The sequence below is a fragment of the Folsomia candida genome, unplaced genomic scaffold (assembly GCF_002217175.1).
Source record: "Folsomia candida strain VU population unplaced genomic scaffold, ASM221717v1 Fcan01_Sc004, whole genome shotgun sequence".
Classification (NCBI taxonomy): domain Eukaryota; kingdom Metazoa; phylum Arthropoda; class Collembola; order Entomobryomorpha; family Isotomidae; genus Folsomia; species Folsomia candida.
The window spans coordinates 12,685,917-12,703,940 of NW_019091196.1; the positions used below are offsets into that span (position 1 = coordinate 12,685,917).

The 18,024-nt window shown below is 39.2% G+C and overlaps 3 protein-coding genes across 8 annotated transcripts; 2 read left to right on the forward strand and 1 right to left on the reverse strand.

The window, feature by feature from the left end:
* The first annotated feature begins 4,439 nt into the window (after positions 1-4,439).
* Positions 4,440-5,365, forward strand: LOC118435444. The gene is made up of 2 exons (XM_035851506.1): positions 4,440-4,566; positions 4,667-5,365. Exon 2 carries the CDS (start codon positions 4,695-4,697, stop codon positions 5,307-5,309), a length of 615 nt encoding a protein of 204 aa, XP_035707399.1. The 5' UTR covers positions 4,440-4,566; positions 4,667-4,694; the 3' UTR covers positions 5,310-5,365.
* Positions 5,366-10,388: 5,023 nt separating this feature from the next.
* LOC110848941 (dual specificity protein phosphatase 13) lies at positions 10,389-13,601 on the forward strand. Of its 2 annotated transcripts, XM_035850824.1 has the most exons (6): positions 10,389-10,712; positions 12,181-12,392; positions 12,500-12,619; positions 12,693-12,917; positions 12,985-13,064; positions 13,137-13,601. In XM_035850824.1, exons 2-6 carry the CDS (start codon positions 12,211-12,213, stop codon positions 13,208-13,210), a joined length of 681 nt encoding a protein of 226 aa, XP_035706717.1. In that variant the 5' UTR covers positions 10,389-10,712; positions 12,181-12,210; the 3' UTR covers positions 13,211-13,601. The 2 variants fall into 2 exon arrangements, with proteins under 2 accessions (XP_035706717.1, XP_021952004.1); XM_022096312.2 differs by lacking the exon at positions 10,389-10,712 and having other exon boundaries at positions 11,741-12,392.
* Positions 13,370-17,891, reverse strand: LOC110848940. 5 transcript variants are annotated; one of them, XM_022096306.2, is made up of 9 exons: positions 17,626-17,891; positions 15,601-15,697; positions 15,355-15,528; positions 15,153-15,253; positions 14,958-15,071; positions 14,733-14,886; positions 14,506-14,654; positions 14,325-14,441; positions 13,370-14,245 (listed from the first exon to the last, which is right to left on the reverse strand). In XM_022096306.2, exons 2-9 carry the CDS (start codon positions 15,653-15,655, stop codon positions 13,973-13,975), a joined length of 1,137 nt encoding a protein of 378 aa, XP_021951998.1. In that variant the 5' UTR covers positions 15,656-15,697; positions 17,626-17,891; the 3' UTR covers positions 13,370-13,972. The 5 variants fall into 5 exon arrangements, with proteins under 5 accessions (XP_021951998.1, XP_021952002.1, XP_021951999.1 ...); XM_022096310.2 differs by lacking the exon at positions 17,626-17,891 and adding an exon at positions 16,329-16,534; XM_022096307.2 differs by lacking the exon at positions 17,626-17,891 and adding an exon at positions 16,266-16,534.
* Between the last annotated feature and the right edge of the window lie 133 nt (positions 17,892-18,024).

Here is an 18,024-nt window from a genome sequence, read left to right on the forward strand (position 1 = left end):
CTTGTGCAAATCAAATCTTGAGCAGAACATCTGCCTAAAAATGACTACCTTATTGTTAGTTGTTAGTTATCAATATCTTTTGATTTAATTGGTCGTGGGCCCGCCCGTTAGGACAGAACCCTTGTTAAATGTACACCAGATACTTTTAACGGTACCCAGCTTTACCCTCCCCGAGAGGAGTAGTGGTTTGCCCATGCATCCATATCTCACCTCCTCTATTAAACTAGCAACCACTAACTATGATCAAGTTTTCGTTAAAAATCTCAAGTCAAGTAACTTCTCCCTTATGGTAAACTTTTTAAATCATGTAGATTTACTTCAACCCAAACGTTTAGTGCATTGATATTTTCATTTAATGGTATAATATTTCGGCATTTTTAGAAATGTGAAAATTAACCATTAACGAATTATTACAATGAGGATAATTGACAGCGACACTAATTTCCACACCATGGATATCGCCATCGCAGCAGCGCAGACGTAGGTTAATTGATCTTCAGCGAGAACGACGCAGCGACCTTCTCCTCTGCATCTGGATTATTAAGGTCAACTTGCACATGCTCTCCGATTTTAATTAACTAGTGTTAATCGATCACAAAGTTAATTAACAAAAGACACAATCAACGCATCCTAAACTTTTGGACAAATTTTACATTTTCAAAATCTAACATGCTTTTTCTCCTCTTCGGTTGCAAATAACTCGACCAAACGTGACCATTGGCAGATTGTGTTTTTTGCAAATTTCATATTAATTAAATTTGTGATCGTTTGACACTCGTTTGGTAAAAATCTGTGAGCATACGAGACCTCCATTGTTAATGGGAATGCAAAGCAAAAGTACACTAATATTTACATATTATTTGTACCTGTAGGGCGTAAGTTCACTCCGAGTTCCACATTTTTTCCCCTTGTCTACCAAGCATTCGTTTGCGTGGTCATCATACACGAACCACTCCGTGGACAGCGTAGGATCCGAAAAATCTGCAGGCTACATATTTGGGGCACAATTATTAAAGTTGTAGTTAAAGTAATTACGATATTTAATTGACGCTCACATTATCATAAGGTACTTTTGCACCATTCCAATTACGATAACATTGACATTTACTAGTCTCCGTGTTACAATGCATGAACATTCGGATTCTGGGGATGTCGCATGGGTCCTTGTGAATCCTGATAGTCTCATTTATAAAAGGAAGAGTACCATTTGCAAAAGTACCGTTTGGAAGAGTCTCATTTGAAAGAGTGCCGATTGGAAGAGTTCCATTTTGAAGGATATCTGGATTAGCGACCAGTCTGATCTCATCAACAGCGACAACCACGCAACTCTCGTTGATTACCTTCTTCAAGTGGTCAAGATGTTTGAGTGCGTCGGGTTCATCAAGGTTGACTCGATTCTTCGCCGTGGTTTGGGGTAGACATGACGTGACGTGAAAAATAATTATGACACCCGGTAACAAAAATAAAGGACTACGGTGGCGAGGTGACATGATTTGTTATTTATAAATGTTGAGCGACTGTAGTTGGATTTCATGGTTTAGTACAGACTGTTCCCCTTACTTTAGAGAATGCTAAAGTGTCGAATAACCTTGGGCAAGTATTATTCGTCGTCAAAGGGATTCAACATTAACAATAGTGACCGCAATTTAAGCATCTTTCTGAGAAAATAAATTTTCCAAACGTGTCTGTCTGCCAAGAATACCCGATTTATCGCGAAACCAATCGCATGATAAATAGTAACAGTAATAAATAATAAGAAAATTATAATAATGTCACGAAATTCTCCACCCTTAAAAAACTCGAGTTTATTAAGCATTGGGAGTGGCTCTTCTGATGATGAAGACAGTGACTCGTCTGACGACAACCGTGCCACTGCCAAGGAAGACCCGAAACTTGAAGAATTCATTAACCGACGGAAAGGAGAATCCAATGTCGCCGTTCCAGTGAGGAAGAGAAAATCAAGGAAAACGCTTCTGGCCGGATCGACAATGTCCATTCACAGCGGGACCAAGAAGGCCGATGTCACCGCAGACGACTATGACATTCACGAGAGCAGGATGTCCATGTCCAAGAGTAAATTGAGCATTGCACCCCAAGTCAACTCTTCGACTGGGAGGAGGTCAAGCATCGCTTTAAACGTCAGCCTTTTAGAACTGAATCGTGACCAGTCGTGGGAGCTCTGGTGGGTTCAGAGTCCACTCTGGAGGCGAAAATTGGTCTTCCTCTTGGTCATTTGTGCTATCCTGGCAATTATACAGCTAGCGATGGGAATCGTGATGGTACTCAGCAATCAGAAACAAAAGGACCCTTATCTTTGCTCTTCGCAAAAATGTCGAGCTTTAGCAGACTGGATGTCTCACAGCAATGCAAATAGTTCCTCGCCACATACTCCCTGCTCCCACTTTTACCAGTTTAGTTGCCAAAACCACAAGGAAAACGACGCTGGGGGTCTTTTTAAGGTATTCATTTTTCCAATTGTTGACTAGTGCTGTATTTAAATCTTTAAATTTTCTTTGTGCAGTATTGGTACAAAAACTTTGCCAGACTTGAATCCGATGGGGAAAATGGGGAGTCGATTTTAGCCAAAATTTTAGCAAGACCTTCAGATTCGGACGTAATAGGTCAACGCATCATAAAATTTTACCAAGTTTGTATGCGGATATGGCAGTTAGACTCGCTGATGCTGGAGGATTCTTTGAAGCATCTAGTGAGACATGTGTTCAAGGATTTTGACCTGTGGGGACAAGGTGAAGAGTATGAATTGGAGAAAGGTGCCGTTCAAATGATAAAGATTTTTGGCGATTTTGGATTTTTTAAGGTGCTTGTTATTTACAAGTGAGAGGAGAATTCTTCCAGTCTCAAGCTTCTCACTCGGCTTAAATTCAACATTGGTTTCGCCGATTTCTAAACTTTGACCTTTTGGGGGGAGCGAAATTGGAAAAAATTACAGCGCTGTTTCGTTTCAAGTTTTTATGGGTTTTATTATGTAGTAGTTTTAAATTTTTAGTCAAAATTTGAAACCAATACAAAAAAATTAAAACTACAAAAATTACAAACTACAAAAATTACAGATTAGCTTTACAATTCTATCGTTTTCGCTTTTCTGATTTCGCCAGCCACCACCCCTGCTCCCCACAAAGTTTAAGCAAAGGTTAGAAATATGTGGGTGCAACCAGTGTTAAATTCAAGGGAAGGTTGAGACTGGAACAACCTGATATTGTAACGTAACCAACATCACCTTTAGACATTGGCACCTGTTGATTGGCCTCGAGTCTTGTAAGAAGTTACATATTTATACATATACATTTAATTTCAATACACCTATCTAACTAATTATGTTCCCCGCAGGATAAGAAACTGGGTTTTCACTAGTCACATCAAGAAAGAAAATGTCTTTCAATTCCTCCCCATAATTTACGACGCGCTTGGCATCATCAACCAAAAACATCGGCATCGCATCAGTTACCACCTCTTTAAAATGGGAGCCACAGTAGAAAGTCTTTTGAATCATGGGTTTCAAGACAGAAGCGACATCTTGAACTGTACCACCAGCAATGAAAATAAGATTCCCTTCGATTTCCGCATCTCGTACTACCTCGCCTACTACGAGGACGATGTCAGTGGAAATTTCGACAGAGAGCTCGAGATCAAAATGGACCCCTTGGAAGGAGAAAAGAAAATTCGGAACTTTAAACTATTTCAAGACCGATTCAATTGTTGGATGCAAAAGACATTTGTGGACTCGAGTGCGCGGTATGGCAGAGCCACGTTAGCGACTTTTTGGTCACTTCGCCTTCTTGTCGAGCTTGTCCATGACGCGGACGATATGACAGCAATAAAATATGGACTGATAGACACAGGCAACAATTTCTTCGAGGTTTTCCAGCAGTCGTATTACGGGAGACAGAAAGAGTCGCGATGTTACCAGTCCCTAACTGACTCGATGGGCTACTACCCCATATTCCGCTTCTTTGGGGCCAATAATAATGCCAGGTTTCGGCATCACGAAGCTATGGGGGTAATTAAACATGCAGCATCCGCACTCTTGGAACAGGTATGATTTGTTAATTCATGTCTATTTAATTTATGTATAATTTCATCAAACTATTTCAGTTTCGTCCCGCGGAAGAAGGGGGACTGGCCTACGTCAGTTCTCGATTTCGAGAGAGGGTCTATCGCGTCCTCCATAAGACAAATGACATCAACATCCTCATCCCAATCTTAGAGGACGATCCGACTTTCACAGAATCATATATGCACTTGGACGTTGGAGACAGTCATGTTCACAATATCATCGCGTGGAGGGAATTTACGTTCAGAAGGACGCGACATTTCTGGACGAGCAAAAGTCCACAAGGAAAATTAGTCTGGTATAAAGATTTTTATAGCTTAGGTATTTACCAAATATTAGACATCAATTATTTATTTATAGTTTAGTTACTAAATCTATTTATTCCTTAATTCAGATCGCACAGATCCGTACGAAAGTCCATCTGTTACTAAAATCACGCTTATTAAAATTCCACCGGCTATATTCGTGTATCCATTTTGGAACAATGATATAGAGTAATGTAACAACACATGTATAATATACCCGCATATTGCATGTAACAGAGTATTAGATGTGCAACCACATTTACTGAAACTTCTCTGACTAATTATTTAGAGTCGCCAATTATGCCGGATGTCGCGTCATGGCTGCCAAAACATTGCTGCAGCTCCTTCAATACGACTATGCCGAGAGTAATACAAACGTGGAAATTAAAGTCAAGAAGAGCAATGGGATCCGATACCGGGAAGGCGTCACTACCGATGCGGACCACGAACCTTGTGAAGTTCTCACCTACAACTGGGCCCAGCGTATCGGAGAACCATACAAAAAACATCAAGTTACCATTTTCAACCCACACTTTCTCGCCTTCCGCTACGGTCGTCGTTTCTACGAACCGGAAAAAGAGTTTGGCGTTTTCCCCACCTCACTCGCACTGAAAACAATGCTGCACAAGTTCCTGGATGAAATCGGAACCTTGAGGAACGCTCCGTTCTGGGATTTTCCACAGTTTATAAGACAACGACTCATGCACCAGAAGCTCATTCGTTACGAAAAATTCTCTGAAGCTCAACTCTTCTTCCTCATCAGTTTCAGGGAGTTGTGTCGGTCCAGAGTGTCGGACGAACTTTTGGACATTTACCACTACCACGCCACCGAAAACATTGCCGGACTCATGCAGATGGAGGAATTTGCGTCAACGTGGCGTTGCTCGCCGAATTCGATGATGAACCCGGCGTTGAAATGCTTTTCCCGATGAAAATAATCCGTATTGTGTGTTTAATAATAATAATAACATATTTGTTTTGGTTTCGACATGCAATTTGCAGACCCGATTGCTTTCATGCTTTGCTTCATATTTTTATGAAATCTATCTGAAATTAGAACAAAACAAAACGGAACTTTGCACATGGCACGTCCTTTCATTCCTGTTAAACTTATTACTTTCCGTTGAGTGCTGATGGGATGACGTACATCCAATAATAATTTTCGGAGAAAGTTCTTTTTGTAGAAAAGTTCAATCGCTGCATGTTTGTGGCCCAAAATGTCAGCCAGATTTGCCTTCATCTGCAGAAAATACCTCGAATTTAGTTAGTTTCCTTCTTCAACACGTCTCCCTCCCTCTTATTACCTCACATCCATATTTCCATCCATTTCCTTCCACGTATTTATATAATTGAACATCAAAGAAAGGCTTGAACTTCAATGAAACTCATAAATAGAGAGAAAGTCAACAAATGTATTGACAAACATTGAAAATTGCATGTAAAATCGCACCAACCTGTAAACTTATTGGGTGTTTCTGCCATGTCAATATTTAGACGTGCGTGGGAATCCCTCCTGCAAACGGCAGGAGGTCAAGTTAAACCGACGTCATGCAAAACATTCGTCGTCTTCGTCGTCACTTTGGTTGCTTTCACTTCTTGAAAGGGAAACTTTGATTTCAATTTCATCATCCTCGCTATTTCTTGTTTCAAGTTTTAATTAGGTTGCATTGGTATTTGCGTACGGGATGAAAGGCATAAATAAATTACCAATATTATATATTTCTTGCTGCCCGTTCAATCAATCCCGTCTTGGAGAAACACCTCAATTTAGTTGGCAGCGTGAGACCCGAGGAGTGACGCTGATCTTCTGCCTTTGACATTTGCCTCAGTGTGTGCATGTCTATCTTCCCCCCGGTTTGGACATGCATATCCTTGGGTCTAGACTTCCTTGGTTTGGCTGCAACATTTCAGGCCAGAAGGGACGCTATCTGGGGAAAAACAAGCAGGTGAAAGTTGGTGATGAGCTCGGGTTAGTTTTATGAGGACAAGTTGGTCGGAAGCTCATGAATGAATGGAGGAAGGAATTTTATCTCGGATGATTATCTTGCAGAATGAATATCTGCTCAGTTTCATGTATAAGACGACGATGTGGAGGAGGAGGAAAATGATATCTGTGCGTATAGAGTTACTCATTTCAAGACATGCACAAGATTGTGAATGATATTGAGTTACTTGATGATTTATGCAAAGATAAAGGCTAGAGTTGAATTATAATGTGATATTATCGTCGTCCCCAGTAGGTAAATACGAGGTAGGGAATTACTTCACCTACTACCTGAGCAAATGTAAAATCCAATTTCCAAATCAATCAACTTTGTCTTCCTTTCGTTCGGCGACATGGTCGTCACAAAACTAAATATAGTTTCGCATGAATCCGTTGCATCCCTCGTCGAGTTTTGGTATGACGTCAACCACCTCGCAAACCAAGAAGGGGATAACATTTCAATCAATTATCATATCCCACCTTTGCATATATTTGCACGCATTCGCAACATGGAATAATGCAAATCCTCACAAATTATTGAATGGGACGACCATTCACGTTTTCTCGGCAACATTGTGCATAAATCCCAGAAGAAAAAGTAAGTATGCTCAGAATGAATGAAGACGTAATCTTGCATACATAAGTTAATCGTGTAAAAGGCTTCTCAAACGTTGGTGGAGGAGGAGCAGGAGATTGTGAAACGAGACATTATTCGAGTCGGACATATTGTATGACACGAATTCTACTGTTAGGAAGACAAAATGCTTAAAGTGATTGATTACAACAATACAAATTAGTGAATTGTATCCTGTATTTTTGCAGTATGCCCAACTTCTCTTTCAATTAATCATTGTCTTCCACAATAAAGTTGCAATAACATTTCCACTTTCTGAGAATTAATTAATTGCTAATCCATCAAAAAGAGAGAAAGTAAATATACATAAAGTGCACAATTACTTACTTCCAAACAACTTCTCACCACCACCACCACACCGTCGAATTTTTCTGCACTTAGTATTTTTTGCAGTGGAAAATCTCATGCAACAAGCGCGTCGTCGTGTCTCTAGAGGCATCACCACCGACGTGGTTGCACGCAACCGAATGAATCGTTTCAACTCCTCTGCTGACGTTACCTTTCCTTGTATTGGAAATTATGTTTAAGTGTTCAAAAGTGGAAATAGAGGAGGAGATGGAGCGAGATATGACGACAGCCAACCAACCTTTCGACAGTTCGCTCGGGTGAAAACTCGCTCTGTTGCTTTCACTCTAATGCAACCTAAAGACTTTGTCCTTTCTCGGGCCAAAAATACACTCTCGACGAATCTCTTTTTCCCCATTCTCTCTCCATTGACATGAACACAGGCCTTTCCAAAGTTTAATGTCAACTCTAATGGATGGATGGATGGCTGTGTATGTATGTCTGTGGGTAAATAGGGAGACGTGTTCCTTTGTGGTGTGGTGGAGAAAGGGGACTTCAAGGAAATGTCACGAGAATGAGGAGGAGGAACTCTGCTGTTTGTTGTTGATGGGAAAAATCGCTTTCTTGTTGTCCTTGCGTCACATTGTAAAGAGTTCTTCTTCGTGTTTGTTTACATACCTGGCAAGATATTTTGATATTTTGATAGTGATGCTGCTAAATGTGAAAGGTAGATTTCTTCATTTTAGGTGACTCTACTGCTACTCCTGTTGACATTTCAAATTTGAACTTGCTCTGTTATGCAAGTGTATGTAGCTTAGAATGCGGGATCATTTTGGGGAGAATTTCTCATTTTGTACGTACGTAGATATTAGGCTACTCAAATATATGAAGAGGACGAGCCTCTGACCCTGGGAGTACTTTCAACTTTCTCCTCTCTATACGTGCATGTAGATATACTTACTGGCTGAGATTGAGCAGTAGGAAGTTCCAGTAAGCCAGTAGTCCTAGCCGCGATGCTCGACTACATTTCACTTCACTCAGAATGGAGGTCTCCCAGCGTAGGCTGGCAGATTTTCACCAAACTAGTGTCAATTGGTCACAAATTTAATTAGTAAGAAATTTGCAAATGACGCTATCTCCCAATGGTCACGTTTGGCAGAGATATTTGCATTTGCATCCAAAGAGTGCAAAATTTGGCAACTTTACAGTGCGTTTGGATGTAAATATCTTCGCCAAACCTGAGCTTTGGCGAATAGTGTCTCATGCAAATTTCGTATTGCAAACTTTGTAACCGATTGACACTGGTTTGCCCAAAATCTGAAAGCAAACGCTGGGAGACCTCCATTTTTCGTCTGACTACAAGGACCGCTGCTACTTTGCGTATAATGCTACTACACTGATGCTAGCTAAGAGTAAATCGATTACAAAATTTATTACAAAATATATGGAGAAGGATGGATGAACATGAGGTGGATGCATATACATAGCTTTGTTAGATGTGGCTCGCAAACCGCAAACCAGAGCCCCAGTTTTCATCATCCGTCCGTCGATAATATGCAGATCTATCATCATGAAAGTGGCTGGAATCTAAGAGCACGATGACGACGACGACGACGACGCATATTTATTTTTTATTATGTGTGCAAAATGAGCAATAAACTTAATAAGGATGAAATTCTGTATGGAGAGAGAGAGAGGGTTCATAAAAGCTCCCAGCCATCCCTTTCGTGCCGTAATCAGCAATTACACGACCAATTATAATTGATGAATATGGTTATAAATCCCAGATTGAAAAGTCTAATAGATTTTGAAGCCATTGAAAGCTTTTCTCTCTGTCTGTCTGTCTACTCACTCTAAATGTAAAAAATAATATGATTTTCTCCTCTTATTATCACAAAATCTTATTATTGGTGAAATTGCAGATAATATTCGTTCGCAAATGCCATAATAAAGAGCTCCACTTTGAATTCTCAAACGAACTTTCATGTGAAAGAGAGTAGCATTTAGAGTGCAGCCTTTTTAAAGGGAGAGATCACAAAGTAATAATAGATACAGTGGAGACTTGATTTAGCCCGAGTCAGGGTCAGATTCCGCTTCTATTTTTGTCCGAATTGACTGAACTTCTATTACCACTCCCCGTGATTGGGATGGTCGAATGTAGCCTCAATACTTCGGCTAAAAATACATAATTCTTAAAAAATGGTCCGGGATACCTAACTCTGGTTTTACTTTCACTTTCACTCTGGCTCACTTTCATTTGACATTCTTTCATGAGAAGCCGTTTTGTATCACCGTGCAGAATTTCAGCTTTTTAAGACAATTTATGAAAATTGGTATGGGTCACCACCCTCTGGTCATATTTTTTAAAATTTAACATCAGAAACTTTCATCACAAGCCATTAAATAGCAGTATCTGTGGCAAATTGCAGCTGTCTAACACTATTTTGAAAAAAAAACTTTATAATACTCCACCCACCAAGATGATCCACACTGGTCAACCACTTCCCGATTTTGTTCCGTCGAACTTAACTCCCGACTTTCTCTAAGATATGTGCAAAATTTGAACTCAATCGGTTCAACAGTTTTGGCTCTATCATATCTCAAACAGACAGACAGACATTCAAGCAGTTTACATTCGCCCTGTCTCAGGCTAAAAAGCTGCTTTTTGCCGTTGCCGGACACTAATGAAATGTCGCACTGCAAAACTGTCTCTTTGTAGCTGTCACTTTATTCTTTCGCACTTGGTACATATGTACATCCCACTACTCATCCAGTTTCGAGCTCCTCTGACCTAACAAGTGCAAGTCTGAGCCTTTCCCAGCCTCAACTCAATGGGGGAATCACTAATGGCAAGTGGTGCGGAGGATATACAGATGGAAAAACCATCCACAAGATTTCATAGCAATGCATACATCGTACATGAAGTCTCTTGTCTCTAAAACATGAGTTTCAAAGCAATCGTATTGCATGCGCTGTCGCTTCTCTCTCCTTATTTAAACGTGCCTTTGCCTTGCCTCAGAGTTTTTTGGCCTTACGAGATGACACTTCCTACCGGCATGTTCCACTTTCCCTGCTGCTTCTAAAGTCCATGAACTGAACCACCAGGAACTTTCTCTCCTCGAGTCTCCGTCGTCGTCTAGTTTTGAGCCTTGACACCAAGCAGGTTTCCTGGCAGACGGAAACATGACTTCCTAGTCGGTGGTGGTGCTCTCTCCAGCTTTCTCTCGTACACACTTTTTGTCTCATCAGCCCACTTCACCCCGTTCCTCGGAACTCTCTCCCTCGCCTCCGAGGCACGAAACTTCATGTCAACAAGTAAAACAGTCGTCGTCGTCGTCGTGGATTGAACACTTGACTTTCAAGGATTCTTCTCATCATCAACAACAAATAAACAAGCAAACAAACGGCCAGAAATTCGGCACCTGCGAGCGTGTAAGTATGATCTTGAACAATTTCGCACTTAAAACCCACACGGCATTTGTATAAGTATTCACTCGAGTAAGCACTTACTTACATATTCTTCACGTAAACAGTTCGTAGTATTGCAGGAGAGAAAGCATTAAAGTTCGTACTTGGGCTTAGGTATGTGTTACGCGTGTCGGTTAAGTACATGTCTCACTTTCCCTCTGACTGAAATGCCACTCTACTCCGTCTCATCTTCATAGAATATTGACCAAATCCAAGGCTACATGGCATTTCGCCTGATTACGACTACTCCTCTTCTTATTCGTCTTTGGAAGGGAAAAGTTCAAAGGAAATTATAAGAATGGGAGTTAAGTAAGGAGTAATAGATCCGATAAATGTGATTATCTGGAGGAGGAGAATAGAGAATGTCTCATCTTTACCGACATTTCTTCAATTCCCCCCGATTCGAGAAAGTACAGAAGAAAAGAGTATTTAGGCATTTAAAAAGTAAAAAAAATAAGTAGGTACTTATTCAATCTTGTCCACGGGTCGTGTACATCATCATCGCCATCACAGCTATTTTTCGCCTCTCAAGGCCAAGGGCGTGGTTTGGCAGGCAGGTACAAATTTAGGCAGGTAGGCAGTAGCTGCTTAAAGGTGACAAGGTGAGTGTCACACTAGCCAAACACATGCCAAGTACGTACATATCTTCATACATATGCAAATGCATACGTGGCCACATTACTATTGCCAATCTCTCCGATTCCTTTCATTACAAAATAGAATAGAAATCTCAATACAAAGAAATCAAATCATGGAAAATTTCTAAGAACGAACATCACAAAACGAGCTACTGGGAATAGCAATAAAGTGAAATTGCCATTGCTTTCTCTACCTTTCCTTACTTACTTTTGTGCTTCTTATACGAAGATGATGTGGTTAGCTAAGTAAGTAAGTAAGCATAATGTTCCCGTTGTGGTGATGGAGGTGAAAATGAGAATCCGGTCCTCGTAGCATGTCACTCACTGCTCGGAGGCAACATAAGAAAAGACACAGCAACAGGACCCACGACACACGGGTAGCAGCTTTCACCTTGCTTTCTCTCTCTCTCTCTCACCAGCATTCCACAACACGACACACCGCGTCACAAAGAAAGTTAAGCCCTCGACATTCACACCTGCACGGCTTCAGGAGCATAAAGAAAGAAGTGGGGAAACCGTCGTCGCTAAAATACTGCTCTCATCTCATCTCGCATAAAACGAACGGGTGCACTGATTACAACGCTCATTCCTTCCACTGCTGGTCCCGTGGATGGTATTGACGCTGGCTCCGAGCTAAATTCAAAGTTTTTTCTGCTTCTTCTTCTAATCATCACCTCATACACTCGGGCAAATATTGGAGAAAGCATTTAAGACTAAATAGATTGCAAAAGTTTGAGTTTGACTGCAGAAAAGTATTAAAAGTTGCGTAACCAACGATCATTTATTTAATTCAGGAGGGAGTCTATCGTGCACATTTTTAAATCATGGATTCGGAGAGATCTTCCCTTCGAAGTCGTCCAGATAGCAAAAAAAGGTCGGCTCTCTGGAATCGTCTCCTCACAAAGCCAGAACAGCTCAGAGAAATTCTCAGAATGGGATATCACTGCTCAAGTGTCACTCTCAGACATTACGATGAAATCGAGGCTGGACTTTATCTCGGAGATATGTAAGTCGCATTCTTCTTTTGTCTCATGTTTTTGACACATGGTCACAACAAACATTGAATCATGATTGTCATCATCATCACCTCTGTTCTGCTTGAAATTGTGACAGGAAAACTGCCAAAAGCCTCATGCATTTGGAGAAACTGGGTGTCACTCATATAATCAATGCAGCCTACACGCCGTCTCCTTACACGGATCGAGAGCTGTCTCAAGAGTACTATGAGTACAGGTAGAAGACTTATCTCATTAATTTTTTTGGAGTTTATTGCTCTTAAAGCCAATGATCGCTTAAAAAATTGCAGGAACTTTGACTGCTACTTCTTCGGCATTGCGGCCCTAGACTTTCCAAGCTTCAAGATTGGACTCTACTTTGAAGAAACTACAAATTTCATTCATGACGCTTTAAAAAACGGGGGCAAGATTTTAATTCATTGTCAAGTCGGTGTGTCACGCTCTGCAACGATCGTCCTTGCTTATTTGATGATGAAAAGGAAAATGTCAGCCATTGAAGCGGTCGCATATGTTGGGTAATTTTTTTGAAAAATATTTCAAAGTTTTTTTTAATGCAATTAAAAAACATATTTTTATGTGCAGAGCAATCAGGCCAATTTATCCGAACATGGGATTTCTGGAACAAATCTGCGAATTGGAATACAGGCTGAAAAATCCGAGAAGTAAGATATCAGATGCATATTTAATTTAGAAAAGCATTGAATCGATTTTAAATAATTTCCTAACTACTTTAGATGTTCTTGTCCGGAGCTTGTCGACTATGTCACGACGAACTTTCAGCAAGGTCTTCAGGAGGAATAAGAAATGATTACTGGTTGTAAAACTCAGTAACAAATTCCGATCCGATTATTATGAAACTGTAAAAGTTGTTGTACTATAACTATGAACCAATATCCCATCAATCAATCAAACAATCATGATAAATAATTGTGGAATTTTAGATTTGAGATCTATTACAACAGTTGAATATATGTAGAGATAAATACATACATAGTTTATTTATTATCAATGCAGGCATTTGTAATAAATGGCCGTAATATTTGTATAGTATAACAAAATACTCAAAAAGATATATAACGTGAGTTTTGTAAAACTGTAACCAATTTATGAACACAAAAGAGGTTTGTTGCTAGCATAGTTTCTATTTTACTAAGAGTAAACTAACATTTAACAAGCGGAATGTAGTACCTGTATTTTTTCTTTTAACAATTCGTTCATTGTTATAAATACACATTTAAGTTTTCTTGGTTGTGACTTGTGCGTACACATTTATACGAAAAGAAGATTGGCAGAGGTTCATATTTTATCAGGGTGTATGCATCCTTGAATCTCATAATATTGTAGACAAAAATAATTAATCAAACAACATTTGATATTGGACAAAGTCAAATAAACATAAATCAACATGTACACTGACCATAATGTTACAATCAAATAAGTTGTATCTAGTTTCTCTCTTCCTTTGAAATAAATAACGCGTTTGTAAGAGATACCCTTCATCTCGTCTTAATAATGAACATTCAAAGGCAATGTTCAATAACAAAATATGGATGGAAGAAGTTAGTTTGATTTACTCCAACAAAGCCCTCGGAAACATGTTGAGTTGAACATAGTCGTCTAGGATTTCGACCAAAGAGTTTTTTGTAACTTCGTCATATTTGAATTCGGTAAACCCAGCGGCTGCTAGTTTTGATCCGTCCAGTGAAACATGTCTCTTGGACAGAGCGTCGCTGTGAATGTAGGGACTGAGTGGCGTGTTTCCTACCCCGTTGGATGCACAAATTGACGCCCATGGCGACATGTGCTTGTCGTTGATGTCTTCCAACACATCGACCACATCCATCTAAAGTAAATGGTTTATGATGAGATGTTAAATAAAGAGTGTGTAAATCATTAGACAATAAAATCGTGAGTAGGCAAACCTTTGCAATTGTGGTGAAAGCTGTACCCCAGTAATCGTGATTAATGTTGAAAAGGTCACTAATGATACTGCTCACTTTCCCCTGGGTTGTTTGGCCGTTATCCACAATATTGTAAATCTACAGGAAAAGGCAAATTAATTGATCACTGCTGACATTAGTTAAGAATTTTTTTAAGCCTTACTTCTCCATATTTTCCATTTTTGCACAAAAAGTACGTAGCTCGGACCAAGTCATGCACATGAATGGTGTTAATTCGAAGTTCGGCAGTCCATGGCAGTTTCATCATTTCTTTGAGATGCTTGTAAATTCCTCCAACGACCAATCTTGGAGCTACGTAGACAAATTTTCAATAGAAAATATTAAATTATATTTAGTAAGTAATAAATTAGTAGGCTTAAAGGAGTTTACTTATGCCCGTGCGATCCCCAGGTCCATACACAATTGCTGGACGGATGACTATATAATTCTTCATGGTTTTGGCAAGCTCCTGCTCTACTTGATATTTGTACTTGACTTCGTACGACCAGGTCTGGTCCACTTTGTCAGTTTCTTTGTGAAGGGTCTGTAAGGACAACAATACGAATCATTCTTAGGATTCAATGATGCTCAAAAAAGGTGTAAACTGGGTATTACTTTATCACTCGGGTATAAAGCTCCAGTAGAGAATTCTATGTAACACTTCAATCTGTCCCCAAATTTCTTCTGTACATTGTTTATCACATTTGAGGTCAGCTTGAGAATCCCTTCCTGCATTTATAATTATTAGATCAAAAATATGTGCACATTGCCAAGTGTGCATATTACACAAGTATTATTATATTTAATAACCTTGTAGACCGGCTCTGACTGTCCTTTCCTCGTCTCCGAAGCCAAATTGATTACGTAGTCAATATCATCGTCCAATCCTTCAAAAGCTTTGTCGCAACTGCCTACAAGTAATGTAATAATCCAAGATTAATGAGACCTTATTGCTGCCCACGCTTCAATTTACCTCCGTCGGAATAAATATGGGATAGAAAAAAAAACTTACTAGTTGCAATTAGGTTTGCACTTTGAAAGACGACTTTCGGATTCTTAAAAACGTTTGCATGCTTCTCATTTAACCATGCAATTTCCGGTGGGGTCTTATCAATCACAAAAATCTTTGATGATTTATCATTATCAACTAAAAATTCGATCAAATGTCGTCCAATGAATCCACAGGCTGCAATTAAATACATTTTTCTTAAATAATGCTTTTACAACTTTCACTTCACAAGAATGATAATGTGCATACCTCCTAAAATAAGCCATTTCCGGGGTTTCCCGTCATCTGATATTTCCAGCGTCATCTTGTCAATTCAATTAAATTATTTATAGTACAAAGTTGAACCCTAAAAAAATGAGAATTACTTATTTATTATAGAATTTAACTCTTTGCAATAAAATAATTTTTGTCCAACTAATTATGACTGAAACTGAAATAAACCACGAGTTTAAACAGTATGCAATTTATGAATGAAACCAGAGCTTGTGCATAACCACAAGCCACAATAAGTCCATGTAAACCAACTTGAAACTCTATTTTCTGAAAATTTGGTGTGATTTTTTTTCCGGAGCAATATTCCAACCTGGTCAAGAAGGTAGCATGTTAGTGCATGGATACTGAATTGGAAATGAAGAAACACACACGAAACGAAACCTCACACGCTGAAAAATATCTTTGAGAAGGAGGATTGAGAATGATTGGGAAAGACCAAAAACGTTGAAATGTATCAGTCTCCTCAGAGCCTAACGATTAAATTGAATTGGTACATCCGGTTGAGCAATTATCAAAGAAAATGGGATATTTTACTCAGCCAGGAAATATATATGCGTATCTACCTAAATTTAACTTATTACTATAAAATAAGGCTTCTTATGTGTCTCTACTAAACGAAGCAGAAATGTGTATCGGCTTACTTAAAACACGTTTTTCTCTCTCCGATTCCCTCAATAAAGGTTATTTTTACAATGTAATCTTACTTCGTTGCTGGAAATACTACGCTCACTCCTCCAGAACTAATCTTACTGCACTGGTTCCGATTTCAAATTATTTGGCAATAATTAATCAAAATTTTGCAAATTCATTCTGCACACACACATTCACTACCTCCATCCAATAGCCTTGAATTTAACAGAATCTGCCAAATTGTAATGCTTCTGATCTGATGTATGCATTCGTATGTACTGTATCTGCACATTACATACGTTCATACATTTGTGCATCAAATTGTGTAGTAGCAATATTTGTATGCAACAACGTGCCTATGCGTTTGGCACATAAATCCATGCATGCACTGACTCATGATGTGACACAATGAAGGTTAAACTGTTGTAAAATAAATAGATGCCCAATACCCTTCCATCCATAACAGTACATATTATATGCTTTACTACATGATAGAATGTACACATTTCACGTATTCTTCTCAATTTTGGTTGATGTATGAAATGAAATCGGCTGGATATGCACCTGGGTGGGTTATAATATTTCGTCTGCTGGAATCGTTGAACACCACGGATAAAGAGTTGAGACTTGGCTGAGTCATGCCCAATACTTTGCTATGTATGGATGGACAAATGTATGATCCTGCTTAATGATGATGAGTAATAATAATATACAAAAATCCAGTTTACCTGTGGTCGGATAATAATTGTACAAGCAAGCAAAGCAGCAAGCAAATGAATGGTGGACGTATTACAAAGCTGGCTGATGATGGTTTGAAATGAACCGTTTCTTGTATGATTTCCTGCCTGGCACATAAATTCTTTCTCATTCCATGCAAAATGCATTCCCCATCGACGTGATTATAAATTCAACCTTTTCACGACATCCTTATTGCTTTTATGGCTGGCAGAGTCGTCGTATTTCTTAAAAGTCGAATCAACCATATCAATCAATACGAAAGGAATAAATGAAATACACAGGAAATTGAAAATAAATCATCAAAATGAATGAAAAGAATATTATTATACAACATGGCTTCTTCTCCTTTACAAAGGAAGGTGGTGGTGGTGGTGGTGCTGATGAGATGATGAATTTTATGATGAATTTGTGATTTGCTTATTGCTTCTAAACTCATGCATACGTATGTTCGCATGTAACATCGCGTACAAAGAAAAATAAGTTGATGGATATTTAATAACTGTGTAGGACGGGAAAAAGGAGTAAACTTTGATGCAAATATATTAAATCTTATACTTAATTGTACTTAATAAGGGATAAAGTGGAAAATGTTGTAATAAAAGAGGCAGCAAAAGAAGGAAAATAAGTTTTTACCTGAAATTGGAAAACGTCTTACGTTTCCCTTCTCTTCGTTCGTCTCGTTCTTCGGCTGCTTGCTGGCTGACTGAGATGAGAATGTTGTTTGATTTCCAATTGAAAAGCTCAAACGCCAGATCACAACTAAATGTGTGTGGAAAGTTTTGAGAAATTTTTCACTGCTTTCTTCACAGGTAGGAAATCGCAGAAAGCGGAGCTTGCTCCTTTCACTTCGACACGATTGCTCTACTTTTGACGTATGAACGGAAACATTATTGAGTTGGTGCCTAAACAGGGAAGCAAAAGTAAGTGGTGAGCAGCAGCGTGGCACATCAGTCAGGCAGTAAAGTAATAGGGATATTGGGATGAGAATAAGAAGAACCAAGGGGGAAAGGAGAAATTGAGTTTCTCCGTGCT

Coding starts and splice junctions, on each gene's coding strand:
- LOC118435444 (XM_035851506.1), top strand. CDS start 4,695: ATGGCTGCCAAAACATTGCTGCAGCTCCTTCAATACGACTATGCCGAG.
- LOC110848941 (XM_035850824.1), top strand. CDS start 12,211: ATGGATTCGGAGAGATCTTCCCTTCGAAGTCGTCCAGATAGCAAAAAA. Junction 12,620..12,692: donor CAAGAGTACTATGAGTACAG/GTAGAAGACTTA, acceptor AAAAAATTGCAG/GAACTTTGACTGCTACTTCT. Junction 13,065..13,136: donor CAGGCTGAAAAATCCGAGAA/GTAAGATATCAG, acceptor TAACTACTTTAG/ATGTTCTTGTCCGGAGCTTG.
- LOC110848940 (XM_022096306.2), bottom strand. CDS start 15,655: ATGACGCTGGAAATATCAGATGACGGGAAACCCCGGAAATGGCTTATT. Junction 15,254..15,354: donor TGCAAACCTAATTGCAACTA/GTAAGTTTTTTT, acceptor CATTACTTGTAG/GCAGTTGCGACAAAGCTTTT. Junction 14,442..14,505: donor AAAATGGAAAATATGGAGAA/GTAAGGCTTAAA, acceptor CTTTTCCTGTAG/ATTTACAATATTGTGGATAA.